Below are 18,451 nucleotides of genomic sequence, written 5' to 3'. Positions count from 1 at the left end.
TTTCCCAAAATTTCACAGAGAATATAGCAGCTTGCACAATTCTGATTTTTGTAGGTGTAGACAAATCACAGAATCTGAATATTTTTCTCAAGTCCTTTGATGCTAGTTTAACCAAGTACTAGTCTGTGGCAGGTTTTTTTTTATTGCTTATTCCTTTATTGTTGATGGTTGATCTCAAAGGCGGAAGCTATATATCCCTTCTTCATTGACCACTCCAAAGTTGGTTGTTCTACCTGGCTTTCTTCTATAGCTTAAGTTTAAATATATGCTCCTTCCATAATTCCTTTATTTTAGTTTCACCAATCATTTTAGCCCCTTTATTTTCACTTTAATTCATTATCCTGGAGGGTCCCTGTTGCCTTCTTCACCTATTTCCAAACCAATTGGTATTGAGAAAGTCTTTCAGTATACTGAGTAAACCTTTTGAGTTGGTGGGATTTGGACAACAATATATCAGCTTGCGATATATCGAGTTGCATTCATTGAATACTGGCAAATATTCAAATAATGTAGCATAACCAATTAATTCAAATAATGTAACATCAGGTTCTATACATAATTGCACAAATTACTTACATTTCATCAATTATCAGCAGTTCTTCAGAAACAATGGAGTTTGTGCATTGTTTGGGGATAGTGTGAACTAAAATGTTTTATGTGAAGTACAATGAATATGGTATATGTCTAGAGAATTTAGGGTTGACGTAAATACTGTAGGTATCTACACAAGCTTTTGATAGTCCTATTAGCAACTTTCTTAAACTCTGAGACAAATTCTTGTTTACCCTGTTTAGCAGATTTAACAGATTAACAGAGTTGGAAGGGAGCTTGTTGATCATCTAGTCCAACTCCCCTCCCAAGCAGGTGACCCTACACCATTTCTGACCATCCCCTATCCCACCCACGCAACAGGATACTAAACCAGAAAGGTTGGGGACCACTGAGTTAAGGCATCAGGCTAGAAATTGGGAGACTGTGAGTTCTGGTCCTGCCTTAGGTATGATGCCAACTGGGTGACATTAGGCCAGTCATTCTGTCAATCATTCCAAAATCATACCAAAAAAACTGAAGACTTGTCTAGGCGATTCAAGGGCACCAAAAGGAGAGAAAAAGAATTACTAACAAAACAGTTCATCCATGTTCCTCAATAGCTGCAACTATTTGTCTCCTACTGCTTTTTTGTTACCTGTTTTATTATATTAATATATGCTTTATAATGCATTTTATTGTCTAGATGTTTTTAACATTTGAAAACAATTTTAATTTCATAGACTTTGGCCAAAGCAAAGTATTAAAATATTTAAGTTATGAGATATGGAAGAAGTAACTAAATCTGGCAAACATAGGGAAATTGCAAATAAACATCAAAACCCATTTCTGTAGTTCTGAAAAGCATTATGGGACAGCATATAAGTCAAAATGCTATTGCTATTATTGCTGCTTCAGTGTTTCATTTTCTGAATCACTTTAATGAGAATAGGTGCAATTGCTGTATTTAAAGATAATGATACATTTTGGAGTTTTGTTAAAGTAGAATAACGCAGTCAAGCAATCAAAATAATACACATCAGTATTACAAGTTTCAAGCATCTGTGTAACTACATGTCTATGAATAATTGAACCAAAAACCACCTTCTCTAATTTCGATTGTAGATGGCATCCCATCTTAACTTGATAAAAGGTACTCTGAGCCATTGATACACCTTGCCTATATGCAAACAAAAGGAATTTTCATACAAGCATAGTTCACAATCCCCAGCTTGCTTGACTATAGTTTAGTAAGATACATGGTCTCCCAATGGGAGGACAATAAATGGTGATTTACAAAACCACTGTGGATAGATTTCATTTTGGCTTAATAAGTTCTGTCTCCTGCTTGCCAAGACACATCCCAGAAGGCAGGCGCCTACAATTGGGAGCCTAAGCTGTTAATTGAAGGCAGCAGCTGCCACTAGAGAAAGCAAATGGAGAAAAAGTGCCTGGCGGGACCCAACCTGGCTTCATGAAATCCACAAGCCTTTGCATCCTCTCTCCACAACCAAACCACTCAAACTAGAAAACAGCTTGAACTTCATTTAGGAAGAAGAACATCTGGAAAGCGCGGGCCAGGCAGCCTCTGTAGGGAGGATTAAACTAAAGAGATATATATATCAGCCTTGCCTTTTCTTTGTGACTGAGGGGACGGCTTGGAAAGCCCGCGGACAGAAGCTTCATCCGCAAGCAGCGCCAACTCCACTCTCTGGGTTCCCGTTTCCCCGCCGTCGCAAGGGGCAGCACCGGCCTTCAGCGGGGCCTGCAAGCAAGGCGGAAGAGCGGCGTGGTCCCGCCCACCACCGTGGCGACTAGGCAAGGGCCCGGCCTTCGGCCCGCCGGGCTCTAATAGCTGGCGCTGAGATGGCCCATTCGAACGGAGTCTTGCAGCCGCAAGCCGAGACGGCCGAAGTGACCGCGGAGCAACCGGAGAGCTACCAGCTTCGCCAAGAGAACGAGCTGCAGGTGCTGGAGTCCATCTACGGGCGGGACTTTCAAGACCTGCGTCTTGGCCGGCCGTGGAAGGTAATACGAAAAGACTGGCTGGGTTTCCTGTTTGTCGTTATTGTGCAGATGATGTCCGATGTTTTCAAATTAGGAATCCAGGCAGAAGCTCTTGTAGATGTAGATTTATTGATGTATGCATTAAGCGGATTTAAAGGTGGCTAGAAGTTTCTTTTTTGAGACTGAACTTTTGGGTTTTTTTGCCTGACTCGCCCCAATCCTTGTTTTCACCTGTCCTTTCCTAATTGTTGTTTGAAACCATTTAATATTTGAAGGGGTATTAACGACCTTCACCTTCCACATCCACATCCAAAAACGACTAATCCACTGGAACAGCCATCCCATGAAGTAGTATGGAATTTGACTCGTATGCAGATATGCCTTATTCTTGTGAATCTATAACAGGGATCTATTTAACCTGGTAGCATTCATAGTTTGCTACAAACCCATCCAGCACTTGCATTGGCTGTAGAGCAATTGGATGGAAGTAAATTACAACAGGATGTGCGACGTAAAATTAACAGCATGGTGCAGTATGCTTCAGTAATTTCAAGTTATGCACATATGGGTACATATATACATTCAGATACATACATGAGTTAATTTTAATGGAGACAACTTGATAGTTATTTATAAGGTGGTGTTGTTAGCTGTGAAGTCATGTCCGACCCATCGCAACCCCATGCACAATTTTCCCCCAGGCCTTCCTGTCCTCTACCAACCTCTGGAATCCATTTAAGCTCACACTTTTGTAAGGTAACAATTACTAAAATGTAATTAATGCCAAACAAAGGTGCGGTTTCTGTACTTCACTTAAATCTTCAGTATAATTTTACAGTTTTAATGGTCTGGTCTGGCAGTAATATTCTTACTGTAAGAAACCTCACTGAGATAAACTAATTAAAGTGCAATGTGTAATTTTTGTAAAAAATAAAATAAAATGAGATAACTGGGAATTCAATCAGGATTCATTCACAACCAGTGAAAAAATGTACAACCTATACTATAGAATTTCTCAATTATATATTTCTTTAGATTCCTAAAAGTATATGCTCATCATATACACATCTGTTATTAATTGTTAATAACAAGTCCTACTGTTGCAAGTGCTAACAATTAAAAGACTGAACATGTACACCCAACCCGCTACTTACTTACTTTACCCTTTCGTATTCTTGGCTGAAAACCAGAGATAAAACTTGTAGTTTTGTGGGTTAAACTCAAACCCCATTGAACTCTTTAGCCTAGCCTACTTTAGTTTTAAGGGGATAAAACTAGATGACACCTTCCTCTGTATAATCTATGTGAACCTCTCAGGAAAAAGTAGATCTTAATGAAATAAGTATATCATCTCCATGGATCAATTTTTTAAGACAAAGTGATGAGAATATTTTTTGTATTCCGGCAATTACAGATATAAAAATTATACAACCCCAGTTTTACTATCTGAATTTTAAAAAAAAAAATAGCATAAGAAATTGTGAGTAATGTCCTAATACATATTGCTTTAACAGTGTCGCAAAATATTTGGCAGATTTTTTTTTAACAAGTCAGGTGTCAATGGTATGACAATGTCCAGCCAATGATCTTCACCAAGTAAATAATTAAATCCATTCCTTCTGCTTTCTTCTCTGGTATTAATCACTTGAGATTAATAAACTTTAGCTTTTACATAGCCCAGGGCTAAACATAGAGAAATATAATTGGAGAGTAAGATTATCCCCAACTAGATAATTTTTTTTCTAGTGTGCCTTATTTCATTTTTCCTTCTTGAATTTAGTTTGAGACACGAGTATCAAATGATTTCTTAATATGACTGTTTATCAAAATGAGCAATTAGGATAAAAGTATGAAAGGGAATATTTTTTTCTTTTCCCAAGTGTTGCTGGTGTTTGGTGAATGTGCCGTGAATGTTAAAAGAAAACCATCAACAACTTATTTTCAATAAGTAATTATGTTTTACTTAAATATAATTAGCAAGGTTATTACTTCCCCAAAGACTTGGTTTTCCCCCAGAACATTTATATATGATGTGTGATACAATCGTTTCTTATTAAAAGCTCTGTCACATATTTAGTTTGTAATTTCCCTTGAGAACAAATTCAGCTTACCAGAAAAATAAAAACTTTGAATACATTCTTGTCAGGTAGAAAGTCTTTGTTGAGCACATTCAGAATTATTTTTTTTAATGTTGTAGATACGGGAATCTCCTGAAATCAATCTTGTCTTGAGACCTCAGGGATTAACTGGTGACCACGAAGTCTATGCCAAAGTTGACTTATGGGTGAAATGTCCGCAAACCTATCCCGATATGTGAGTAAATTAAAAAAATCTATTTTATACTTTTTCTAAAATTAAAAGAATGAAAACATTTTTGGGAGGAAAATCTGGACATAACATCAATAACAGTCAATAACATGTTTTCATGGTTTATTGGAAATAATAGTACTGTTTTATAACTTGGGTAACTCCTTGTAAAACTCCTGTTCTAGTGATTTCTTTTTCTTCCCTCTAGTGTTCCAGAAATAGAACTTAAAAATGTGAAAGGCTTATCAAATGAAAATATAAACTTGTTAAAATCCAAACTAGAGGTATTAGCAAAAGACAGTTGTGGAGAGGTAAGTGTGTAAATTTAACTCTACATGTTGAGTGACATTGTTGGTATAATATTTGAAGTTTCAAATGAATATGGCGAATGTGCATGTGTGTTTTGTGAATATGATCATCAATTTTGAGCAAAAAAATATTTTTCCAGTAATGTCTATTAGCTGAAAAGTTTGTACCAGAAGCATTCATCACATATGTTGCATATTATGCACTGCTGGTGCTTCACACCATGTGTGACAACACCTTTATCTTTTCTTCCTAAGCAATCTGAAGATCACTTTTGCTTCTAATAGCTACTTCCATGATCTTCAGACCTTTTCATTTCTTTCTGTAAATCATTACCAGATGTGAGTCTTCTTGCTGGAATGCCACTTTTAGTGCTGTGTATTTTATTTTTGTTTACTGAATTATAGCAATATAGCAATAGCAGTAGACTTATATACCGCTTCATAGGCCTTTCAGGCCTCTCTAAGCGGTTTACAGAGAGTCAGCATATTGCCCCCAACAATCTGGGTCCTCATTTTACCCAGGATGGAAGGCTGAGTCAACCCTGAGCCGGTGAGATTTGAACCGCTGACCTGCTGATCTAGCAGTAGCCTGCAGTGCTGCTTTTAACCACTGCGCCACCTTGGCTCTCATCTCTAAATTATTTATTGCACTTCTGTAGTGCATTCTGTAATGCTGTAATAATAATAAAAATTCTCAGTGGTAATCAGTCGGTGAAAATACAAAGAACCATACCATTGCAATACTATGATAATGAAAACAAAACGGTAATGATATGAAGATCCATAAAATTAAATAAAGGTAAAAATAGACAAGCACAGGTATCAAATCCATTATAGTAAAAGCAGCTCTAAAGTTGAGAAAGCCCTAAATAAAAGTCCTGTCTTAACAGCCTTGGGGAATGAAATTAGTATAGAATCTAATTTCTATACTAATCTAATCAATCTATAGAAGGAGGCGTTTTATAATTATTAATTAATTTATACATTACTTTTATATATATCCTTGTGTTACTTTTTATCATGCTTGATTAGAGGATTTTAAAGCCTCTTTGATTACTTTGTGAGTTTTCATTATTTAGCAGGGATTTATTATAAAATTCTCACAGAATATTAACAGTCTCATTAGAGTTGGCAGTACACCATTAATGCTGAGAGAGATGGTAATATCTAGTTACTTTTAGTAAGCTCAGTGAGGTAGATTGAATGGGACACATGCACAGGCACACAGACGTACCACAAAAGCTGTAGGATACACAGAAAGTTGTGGGGGGAGGGAATCATCCCAGAAGAAGCAGTAGTGCATCACATAAATGTTTCCCAAAATATACATATGTACCTGGGAAGCCACTAGAAATTAGGCTTATCTTGAAACATTACATTGGTGATGATGGCAAGCCTTCTGTTTAAGGAGAAAGAACTCTTTAGAATTAAGGATTTCTGAATGGACTGTCTCTTAGCACTATGTGCTATTGTTTCCTGCCCCTCTTTATCAAGGGAGAATATGACTTTTACTCTCTTAGTGAGATTTAATTGTAGCCAAGTCATGTCATCTCTGTCATAAATGCTTGCTTTTTAGTATTACTTATGTTAGCATGTGTTTTGAAGTAATCTAGTACCCTGTTTCCCTAAAAATAAGACCTCCCCAGATAATAAGCACAAACGGGCTTTTGAGCACATGCACTAAAATAAGCCCTCCCCAAAAAATAAGCTCTTCCTGAAATTATTGCAATGTAGTAGCAGCCTTAAGATGACCACACTTGCCACCTCCTGCACTTCAAAAATGATAAGACTTCCCTGAAAATAAGGCCAAGCGCTTATTTTGGGGGTTAAAAGAAAATAAGACCCTGTCTTATTTTCAGGGGAACATGATGCTTCTTTAATTTAGGGTTGTTTTTTTTGCTTGATCTTGTTTTTATGCATTGCAACACACTATAAGATAATTATTTCTTATCCTTCTTCAACAAATGAGAATGTATAGGTGCAAATGGGTTCTAGAATGTTGTTACGAATGAATGTGGAGGAAACTTTTCTAATTATCTGAATAGTTCCTGTTTTCTCAAACTAGAAAATCCTGTTCTATTGTTTGATGGAGCTACATATTATATATTATTTTCCAGTAACAGTGTGCCCAATAAAATAGAGCAGATTTGTGTGTGTTTATGTGATCAAAGACCTTGAGACTAAAACATATGAAGAACAATTGCAGGATTTGGGTTTGGCTAGTCTAGAGAAAAGAACAACTAGAAGTGACTTGATAGCAGTATTCCAATATTTGAGGGGCTGCCACAAAGAAGAGGGGGTCGAAGTATTCTCCAAAGCACCAGAGGGAAAGACAGGCAACAATGGATAGAAATTAATCAAGGAGTGAAGCAACCTGGAATTAAGGAGAAACTTCCTAACAGTAAGAACAATTAACCAGTGGAATAGCTTGCCTTCAGAAATCATGGGTGCTTCATCACTGGAGGTTTTTAAGAAGAGACGGGACAACTACTTGTCTGAAATTGTATAGGATCTCTTGTTTGAGGAGGGGGTTGGACTAAAAGACCTCCAAGGTTCCTTCCAGCTCTATTCTACTCTCTTTGAGTCAGTGTTGATTCCTGGACATACAAGTGAAACTCAAAAAATTAGAATATCATGCAAAAGTTCATTTATTTCAGTAATGCAGCTTAAAAGGTGAAACTAATATATGAGATAGACTCATTACATGCAATTAAGATAGTTCAAGCTGTGATTTGTCATAATTGTGATGATTATGGCGTACAGCTCATGAAAACCCCAAATCCACCATCTCAGAAAATTAGAATATTACATGCAATCAATAAAACAAGGATTGTACATAGAACAATATCGGACCTCTGAAAAGTATAAGCATGCATATGTACTCAGTACTTGGTTTGGGCCCCTTTTGCAGCAATTACTGCCTCAATGCGGCGTGGCATGGAAGCTATCAGCCTGTGGCACTGCTGGGGTGTTATGGAAGACCAGGATTCTTCAATAGCGGCATTCAGTTCTTCTGCATTGTTCAGTCTCATGTCTCTCATCTTTCTCTTGGCAATGCCCCATAGATTCTCTATGGGGTTCAGGTCAGACGAGTTTGCTGGCCAATCAAGCACAGTAATCCCACAGTCATTGAACCAGGTTTTGGCGCTTTTGGCAGTGTGGGCAGCTAGAAAATGAAGTCAGCATCCCCATAAATCTCGTCTGCAGAAGGAAGCATGAAGTGCTCCAAAATCTCCTGGTAGACGGCTGCGTTGACCCTGGTCTTAAGCACAGTGGTCCAAAGTCCTGTTGCTCAGTGGTCCAAAGTTCTTTTTTCTGATGAGGGCGACTTTTGCATCTCATTTGGAAACCAAGGACCCAGAGTATGGAGGAAGAATGGAGAGGCCAATCAAGCACAGTAATCCAACAGTCATTGAACCAGTTTTTGGTGCTTTTGGCAAAATTTGCTGTCATCAGAAAAGAGGACTTTGGACCAAGGAGCAACAGGACTTTCAGCTTTCTTGGCAAGATTTTGGAAGTCCTTTGTCATTGCTTGGTTAGTAGGGTTGAAAGAGAAAATGACTGGCCCAAGGTCACCCAGCTGGCTTTATGCCTAAGATCAAACTCACTCGTGCCATAACCACTATACCAACTTGGCTCTAGAGCAGAAATTGGCATGAATAAATGAAGTGATTAATCTCCCCCCCCCCTTTTTTTTGCACCCAATTAAATGTAACAAAGTTTCATTGTCAATTTCCAAAGTTTCAAATGCAATTTAGGCTTGAGAAAAATGAAGGCTACATATCCACAGCAATTATGACTATTATATTTTTCTGCCAAAAGAAACAAAGGCATTAATTTTGAACTTGGAACATTTTGATTATCTATTCAAAGCAGAAATGATATATTTAGAAGGATATGAATGTGCAATCATATTTCATCAAGGTGAACTGCATAGGTAAATTAATGGGACAGATCAATACAAAGTTCTTTTTTTACTGTTACAATTGTTAAGTGTAAATGTTAAAAATGATTAATATCTTCTTTAAATGTCTGTATAGACAGTATAATATTAGGGTTATACGAATACTGTCAAATGCAAATTAATAATGACTTTTTAATACATATACCGTATTTTTCAAACTATAAGACACACTTTGCCACCAAAAATCTGTGGAAATGTCTGCGCTTCTTATAGAGCAACTATTGCAGTGGGGGAAAGGGGGGGGGTGTTGGTGCAGCAGTGGCATTTGTAAGTGCCACCGGGAAACATAGGAGACTTCGCTGCCGAGCAGCTGATTGGCGGTTGGATTGGCCTCCTGCCTATCAGCTTTATAGGCAGTGGTGGCCAATCGCCGCCACCGCTCGATTGCCATTGCCCGTTCACAACCGCTGATTGGGGGCAGGGATTGGCCAGTGGCGAATAGGTAGCGGTGATCAGTAGCAGCGGTGAATGGACGGCGGCAGCAATCCCTGCCACCTAGAACAGCTGATTGGCAGTATTCCGGGAGGCGGATCCAACTGCCAATTAGCTGCTTGGCAGTGAAGGCTCCAGTGTTTCCCAGTGGAGGCAGCAGACATGGAAGAGGCAGACTGTTTGCTGCAAGGACGCTAGCCAGATGAATACTGAGTGGATGCTGGGAGGCAGAGAGAGATTTTTTTTTCTTGTTTTCCTCCTCTAAAGCTAATGTGCGTCTTAAAGTCTGGAACGTCTTATAGTGTGAAAAATATGGTATATAGTTTCATTCTCAATCACTGTTGAGAAATTATTTTGTTTCTGCTTTAACTAGTAGGATTTAGAACTATAATATTTGTAAATACATGCCTTACCACCAAGGTATATATTCAATAGAAACACGCATGATACTCATTGTTGAGATGGGACAGGATCTTCTGAAGTCAAGTTTACTTTAGTCTTGTGCTGGTTTAATTATTTAGTTTAAAAGAAAAAAGTCAAAATCAGTTGTGTTTAATTGAAGGATGTGCTGCTGTTTATATAAGTATAGCCAGTGCAAGCATTTAAACAGTTGTGTCTAGAGTAGAATAGAGTAGAATAGAATAACAGAGTTGGAAGGGACCTTGGAGGTCTTCTAGTCCAACCCCCTGCTCAGGCAGGAAACAATTTCAGACAAATGGCTATCCAATATCTTCTTAAAAACTTTTAGTGTTGGAGCATTCACAACTTCAGGAGGCAAGTTGTTCCACTGTTTAATTGTTCTAACTTACCTTCCTAGGTGATGATATTTGAGCTGGCAGAATACATACAGTCATTTCTCAGTGATTACAATAAACCGCCTTCAAAGTCTTTCCATGAAGAAATGCTAAAGAATCAACAAAAGGAACAAGAAAGACTAGCCAAGGAAGAACAACAACGAATTCAAGACCTGAAGAAAAAAGAAGAACAGATGGTGAGAACGTTGCAGTATTTCTATCTTCCTCATCTTATTCATTTCATTTCTGTTCATCTGAACAGGAAAAAAAACCCATGCCTACAATCTGAATTATTCATTTATATGAGTATTGTTACTAATATATTTTGTACTATTCTTCCAAAGGTTGAAGAACTGTACACATAAATAAATCAGTCTACTTTTCCAATAGAAGAGAATGTTCTAGCTCAGAGTTGAACTATGGAGTCCTTAGTGCTCTCTGAGCTTAGTTGTTTGCTTGCAGATGTTTTATTATCCAACTAGGTAACATCATTAATGCTAGTGAATGTGGAGTTTGCTTCCTGTTTATATAGTAAAGCAAAACCCTGCCAATGTTGATGAAGGTGTGATTTCCTCCTTGGTAATTCCTTGATTGCTGTATTCTTTTCTGCTTGATCATTTACCTGGTGTTAATCTTCCAAACTCCTGCTTAGTAAAATAAGATACTGTTCTATCGCATATCAATGAATGTATTTCAGCAACGTGAAATTCTTGACGAAATTCAGAGAAGGGAGGAAGAAAAAAGAGAAGAAAGAAAAAGGAAGGAAATAGCAAAACAGGTATTATAAAAATATTTTCCGTATTGCCAAAGAATAGGGAAATACGTGTATCAACCAGTTCTTTCTTTCGTAGAATTCTTTATGATTTGGTTCAAAACGCCTTGATCCAGATATGGAGACTGCAAGCCATAAACAACATCTGTATTCTTTAGAAAGATTGGAGGCAGGCCTCTCATTTCCTTTACACCCTGCCAAGGTTTTTGTGAAGCAGTTCGTTCTTCCAAATTGAAACCATTTCTCAGAGAACTTTTAAGATTAGAATTTCTCTCATGATGGGTTTACGAATGTTGGCTGTGGAATTCTGGGTAACATCTTAATGGCCAAGTTTGAAAAACACTGATCTAAATTCTCGGTGGACTTGGGAGCCACATACTTATTTGCTGTTCATCTCAGTGCAGGAATAAGCAGAGGGGGATAAACGGAATTGAGGATAGCAAGAGAAGGTTGGCGTGGTATTCTTACCATAGGTTTATATGTACCAAATCATAAAATGTTAGAATTTTACCAATGCAAACTCCCCCTCTTTCCTAATGGCTACCAGTATGTTTGACCTAGACTACCCCGATGCTTACATTTGTTCTTGGACTCAATAGAGATTTTGTATACAAAAGCAGGGTAGAATAAATGTCTCTGCCTGTTGCCTCAGGTTGCAAACTTACATTGTCAACACTGACTTCTTGAATAGCAAGGAAAATAATATTCAGTTAAGAAAGCACATCATTCTTTAATGCCTCCCCCCTCCCCCCAAGGGAGCTGCGGTCAGGAGCCCATCTACACTAGTCCGTGACTTATTGTTTTACGACCTTTCAAAGTTATAACAGCCACAGAATGGGTGATTTATGGTTTGTGAAGCACTCTCAGCCATCTTAAATTATTGTACTGCCCCTCCCCGCTATCACATGACTGTATGTTGGGTGGGTCAGCTTTACAACTGGTCAGGGTACCCTGTGGTCACATGAATACAATTTGCATTTTAATTTGTTTCTGGCAAAAAATACCCATCCAAATGAAAGGGATAGCTTAATGACCACAGCGTTCACTTAATAACCACTGCAAAAAAGAAATATTTACCCCAAATTACTTCTTCTCATGTGAGTGCCTCAATTTATGACCATCATGATTTGCAACCAAATTTTTGATCCCAATTCTGGCTACAAGTCAGTTATTTAAAAGATTTTAGTGCACTAATGTGATTCACTTTCATCGCTACCTATCCAGGAACGCTTGAGTAACACCACTCTGACAAAGCAGGATCCTTCTACTGTTCAAGATGTTGCAGGGAGCAAAACGACTGTCAGCGTAACAACTGGTGCAACAGACCATATAGGGAATAATAAATATCGTGCAAATTCCACAGGACGTTCAAAGTATGTATTTATCACAACGGGTTAAGATATTTTAAGAGAATTAATTGCTTTGACTCATGAAATGTCTTGTTTTTGTAGATGCTCATGTCATTTCAAATGATATACAAATTTGTGAAAATTAACAAAAGAACAAAAATAATGAATACTTCACACATTACAATTACAAAAATAATATTTGTAAGGCTGGATGAATACTTGTTTTCCATCGGTCTCTGTCTGATTATTCTAGTGGCAGGAGACTTAGACATTTTAGAAATTTGTTTATACCATTATATATGTTTAATTTTCCACTTACTGCAGATGAGTTAGATAAATATAGCAAACTTTGGTTTTTAAGTCCCCCCTATAGTGGACTTTGGATGCAATAAACAAAATCAAATTTCAGACAGTATCATCAAACAATAGATTTTGCCCATTATTAGGCAAATCAGCCTGAACTACATTCATATTTTATGCAAATATGTAATTTATGCAAAAGCTATATAAGTTGTTAATTTTTAGTTCATTGTGTAAATTCAGAGTTCATAGACATTCAGTTATAATTGACTCTTTTTCACAGGAAGTCCATGAAGCTGAAGGTGTACAACATACATAAATGAATTATATGATAAAATAGGAACATATATTTAAAAAATCTTCCTTGGTTATCTTTTTCTTTGAAAATAATATACATTTTCTAAAGAACAAGATAATGACTTATCTTTCTGCAAATGCAGAATGATTGCATTTCTCTTCTGTTTAATAATAGTTTAATTGAAATTAAAAAATGAACCAGGTTCTTTGGAAATACATTAATTTGCTATTAGTACCACATACTTAGACTAGTATTTTGACTACTTTCTCAGTGAATTTAGTGGCTGTTACAGGGGGGGGGGAGGGACACACGTGTGTGTGTGTGTGTGTGTGTGTGTTTCTCAAAAGAAAATAATATTGATGTTGCTCATATAGGAGAGAGCGTCAGTATTCTAACTGCAGCAGTGAAGAATCTCCAGGAACATGTGAAATTTTGAACTTTAATAGCAGTGCAAACGGTCAGCTTAAAGTACACAAAGGAAAATGTATAGGTAAGCTGAACATCAATATATCAGAAATGCTAATATATATTGTGCAGGTTTGTCCATTTCTTTTCAAGGTAAAAACATATATACTTTGTGAAAGGGGATACCTATATACTTTGTGAAAGGGGAAAGCTAAGCCACCTCCCTTTTTGTGATCCCGTATTTATTTGACAGTTCAAAGGATCCAATCTATTCATTTTTTATCTTTAAGCATCGTTAAATGTTACCAGCCAAATATTACATTTTTTTCAGTTTTGACATTGTGATTTTACCATTGTTTGCAGCAAATTATGTCAAAAAGCTATGATTTTTCCACCAAATGGAATCTCCACTGGTTATGGAATAGCTGTGATATCAGATGCTTATGCAAGTAAAACCCTAGGGCAATGATGGTTAACCTTTTTTGGATCGTGTGCTAAAAGTGAGGGGAACACAGGGGGGTTGTGTGTGGGCGTGCCCACACCCATAATGCTATGCACGTGACCCCAGTGTGCATGCACATGCGACACCTCGCCCACCTGCGCATGCGTCTGCGACCAGCAGTCCCCCCCCTCTTTTGGCACACCTTTCACCCTCCCTGGGCTCCAGAGGCTTTCTAGGAGCCTGGGAGGGTGAAAATAGCTTCCCTCCCCCCGCCGGAGGGCCCTCCAGAGGCTTCAGGAGCTTCCTTGAAGTCCGTGGAAAGCAAAATTCCGACCCTACGGGCAAACTGGAAGATTAGGAACAGACTTCCGGTTTGGCCGTAAGGCTGTTTTTTGCCTCTGGACCCTTCAGGAGGTTTCACTGAAGGCTTCGAAGAGTGAAAAACAGTCGTACGGTCGAAACCAAAAGTGACTTCCGGATTGCTCGTAAGGCTGTTTTCCCCCCTTTGGAGCCTTCAGGAAAGCCTCCAAAAAGCTCCAGAGGGCAAAAAACAGCCCTAGGAGCAAACTGAAGTCAGTTCCTGAATTTCCAGTTTGTCCATAGGGCCGGTTTTTCACGTTCTGTAGGCTTCAAGAAAGCCTCTGGCAGGTGAAAAACGGCCTTAAGAGAAGGCCAAAGTCAGCTGGCCAGCGCGCACATGAGTGCTGGAGCTGACGGGAACGCCTCTTGTGCCCTAACAAATGGCTCCGTGTGTCACCTGTGGCATGCATGCCATAGTTTCGCCATCACGGTCCTAGGGTGTGGCTAAAGTTGTACTGGTCATTCTGCTGAAGCAGCAAGCCGCTTCTGAATTTGAATAACAATATGATGGCTTTTATGGTAGTAATAATTGTGAGAATGTTTGTCTCTCTATCATGAATGTGTGGTCTATTTGGGCAATTGTGAATTTCAACATCTTTTGATCATTTCCCCTTCCATATGAAAGATGATCAAACGCTGCATTTTTTTTCCACCAAAAATATTGACAATTTTTTATTAATTTTGAATGCAACCTTACCTCACCCTGGTGTGTCTAAAACAATGGCAACAAAAGGGGACATGACATACCAAATGGAAGTAATGTCTAATTTAATATGAACTTGGAATCCATAGAATATTTGCATTAATAACCGATATCTTTATCTACCTTCATCTAAAGGCAAAGATGAAGAACTTGGTAAATCAATCTACAATGCTTTAGATATTTGTTCTGGCAACTTTGTCCAAGTGCATGAATGGGTACTTCAGTGGCAAAAGAAAATGGGAAAATTTCTCACGACTCAAGAAAAGGAAAAGGTTGAAAAGTGTAAAAAACAGGTAATCATTCTTTTGTGTGTGTGTTTTATTATTGCTACCTGAAAATTATAACTGGACATCAGGCACCTTAAATGTGCTGTATAACAAAGAACCGAATATCAGTAATGAATGTGAAACTCTTCCTGGGTACTTTGGAACAGAACAAGAAAGATAATATTTCTCCAATCTGCGGTCCTATAGATGCCATGATTCTGTGCCAATTCAGAGCACAAGTAAAAGACATTGGATTGAGCAGGTTAATATAAATTTCCAGTATAAATCTGTAGGCATGTTATTTTAATCATTAGGATTTTGCATGCTATGAAAATGACTCAGAAGCAGTGTTTTGCACTCATGCAAATGTGTGCGCATGCTATCTCTTTGCTATTCATTAAGAGTAGTCTGTCTGTCTTCTGGCTTCCAGGTCAGTATGTTTCAAGAAATCAACTCATTAATTCAAACTCTTTCAAAGATGCTATGCTTGCTTCCTCTGAATAATTTGGGTAGCTTGAACCAGTGGTGGGATTCAAATTTTTTACTACCAGTTCTTTGGGCGTGGCTTAGTGGGTGTGGCATGGCTTGGTGGGTGTGGTAGGATACTGTAAAATCTCCATTCCCTCCCTACTCCAGGGGAAGGTTACTGCAAAATCCCCATTCCCTCCCAATCAGCTGGGATTCGGGAGGCAGAGAATAGATGGGGGCGGGGCCAATCAGAGTGGTATTTACCGGTTTTCCAAACTACTCAAAATTTCCACTACCGGTTCTCCGGAACTGGTCAGAACCTGCTGAATACCACCTCTGGCTTGAACAGCCCTAAAGGCCAGTCCCATAATCCTTTCCTTCCATGATTCAGTTCTTAATGAAACGTTCTGTATAAAAACAGAAAAATAATAGTTTGGACACATGATTAAAAGCTTACAAATGTCTTTTATCTAGCTTCCTCAGTTGACTTGGGTTCAGTTGACGGATTCAGTTGACTGAGGTTCAGTTGACCGGAGTTCAATGCTTTGTACGAAAAATATCTTAAGAGTAAGCCTATTTCTTCCATAATTCAATACTAATTGAAATGTTTGTTTCCTTTCAACAGATACAGGGAGCAGAAACAGAATTCAACTCTCTGGTGAAATTAAACCATCCTAACATCATGCATTACCTATCTATGACCTTTAAAGAGCACAGTGACTCAATTGTAGTACACATATTGGTGGAACACATCAATGGATCTAACCTTTCTATGTACTTGGACAGAGACATCCCGCTTCCCGTGGATCAGTTGCGCCATTACACAACTCAGCTTTTGTCAGCTCTTGACTATTTACATAGTAATTCAGTGGTCCACAAAGTTTTGAATGCATCCAGCATTCTGGTAGATACTGAAGGAAACATCAAGATGACTGACTACAGTATTTCCAAACGTTTAGCAGAAATCTGTAAGGAGGATGTTTTTGAGCAAACCAAAGTCCGATTTAGTGAAGATGCCTTACCCAACAAAGCAGGGAAAAAAGGAGACGTATGGAGATTGGGTTTGATGTTGCTTGCTCTCAGCCAAGGATGGCAAACCAAGGAATATCCAATCATAATTCCAAGTGATTTGCCTGATGATTTTCAAGACTTTTTGAAAAAGTATGTAAATAACCCATAACATTTAACCATTATTGAACATAATAATGCATAATTATAATTTAGGATACAGGTGGGAATCTTAACAATTTAAATAATTTAATAATTGCTCTTTGTGATTTTAACATGATTCAAGAATTACAAACCAAGATAATTGTTTAGGTGTGCAGGTAGAATTTATGCATACAGAAATATGGCGGGTATTTTTTTTTTGAAGTTTTTACCCTATTAGCTGAAGACAATAAAAAGCATGCATTACTCTAAAATCAAATGTTGGTAAATAATCAGATGTATTTTTACACCTTATATTGATTTTATAATGCTGTGTTAACTAACGGGTGGGTTGTTGTTAGATTTGGTTCTATACTTACATTTTTTCTTCTGGATTTTTTTCTATTCTTTTTTTTAATTGTTGGCTGGCTACTTATCGTATTTTTCAGAGTATAAGACGCACCTAGCTTATGGGGAGGAAAATAAAGGAAAAATATCTGCCCCTGCCTCCCAGCAATTTGCCTCCTTGCAACAAACAGCAACAGTGCAGACAATATACACTGTTTGTAGTGTTACATTTCAGACTATACTTGTACAGATGCTGTTAAAATTGATGTGCTTTCTGGAAGTATAGTTATTTTCTGTTATTTATAATACAATAAAATACAATAGCAGAGTTGGAAGGGACCTTGGAGGTCTTCTAGTCCAACCCACTGCCTAGGCAGGAAAAGCATTTATTTTAAAAAGCTTCTTCATTTTGTTACACTGTCTAGAACAATAATAAAGCAGTCTTTTAAAAAAGTCTAATAATTTGAACACTCTATAGGCATTTATAGTTATTGACTTATCTTCTTGCAGCAAACAGCTTGATTAGCACAAGGGGGAAAAAATCTGCCTCTGCCTCCCAGCAATTTGCCTCGTGGAGAGCCCCCGTTTTGCTGCAAGGAGGTAAATTGCTGGGAGACAGAGGGTTGGAGGCGGTGGGTGGGTGGGGCTACATTCAGTGTATAAGACGCACCCGAATTTTCACCCTCTTTTAGGGGGGAAGGTACATCTTATACTCCAAAACATATGGTATATAATTTTCTTTTTTTACATTTCTTTATTTTTCCCCCTTGGCGAGATATAAGCTGTGCTTATGTGCTTCAGTACTTTGAGTTGTAGCCCAACATAATATTTCTGTTAGTTTTGTAGGACATAAAAGGCCTCAGACCCAGAAGAAGTATATTAGAAATAGAAAATAAATAGAAATCCTAAACTTTTATGGTTGTATTAAGTTCAAGAAGATACTTCACAGTTATTTTGCATGCCTAATTTTACTTTGACTGTGTATCATATAATTATGACTACGGATTCTAATCAAATTTTGGGTCCTTTATTAGACCAGAATATTATCCACCTTTTTTTTTGTAGATAAAAAAATATTGCAAAGATATGCTGCAGTTTATTTTGGAGTATATAGTTCAGCTTTTAAGTACTTTGTGATAATACACTTTTTTTAGTTGGATGTAAGAGGGTTTTTGATTTAGACTGTGTTTTGGTATCTTGAACTTTAAATAAATTAATACATATAATATTGGGATTTAAGATCACATCCCA

At 37.7% G+C, this 18,451-nt stretch overlaps 1 protein-coding gene across 2 annotated transcripts in view; it reads left to right on the top strand.

Moving 5' to 3' along the window:
* The first annotated feature begins 2,209 nt into the window (after nucleotides 1–2,209).
* Nucleotides 2,210–18,451, top strand: part of EIF2AK4 (eukaryotic translation initiation factor 2 alpha kinase 4) — a 51,806-nt gene continuing 35,564 nt past the window's right edge. The window contains exons 1-9 of one of the 2 annotated variants that reach the window (XM_087722926.1): nucleotides 2,213–2,556; nucleotides 4,733–4,848; nucleotides 5,051–5,153; nucleotides 10,364–10,537; nucleotides 11,038–11,118; nucleotides 12,337–12,485; nucleotides 13,434–13,549; nucleotides 15,105–15,262; nucleotides 16,329–16,864. In XM_087722926.1, coding sequence (XP_087579052.1) covers nucleotides 2,395–2,556; nucleotides 4,733–4,848; nucleotides 5,051–5,153; nucleotides 10,364–10,537; nucleotides 11,038–11,118; nucleotides 12,337–12,485; nucleotides 13,434–13,549; nucleotides 15,105–15,262; nucleotides 16,329–16,864 — 1,595 coding nt within the window. In that variant the 5' untranslated portion in view covers nucleotides 2,213–2,394. Of the gene's footprint in view, nucleotides 2,557–4,732; nucleotides 4,849–5,050; nucleotides 5,154–10,363; nucleotides 10,538–11,037; nucleotides 11,119–12,336; nucleotides 12,486–13,433; nucleotides 13,550–15,104; nucleotides 15,263–16,328; nucleotides 16,865–18,451 lie in introns of both variants that reach the window. The other variant, XM_087722934.1, reaches the window with a different exon arrangement.

This window comes from Thamnophis sirtalis, unplaced genomic scaffold (genome assembly GCF_051295495.1).
Source record: "Thamnophis sirtalis isolate CommonGarterSnake01/CBP01778 unplaced genomic scaffold, rThaSir2_p1.2 scaffold_1, whole genome shotgun sequence".
NCBI classification, from domain to species: Eukaryota; Metazoa; Chordata; class Lepidosauria; order Squamata; family Natricidae; genus Thamnophis; species Thamnophis sirtalis.
This window is presented reverse-complemented; position numbering and strand designations above follow the sequence as displayed.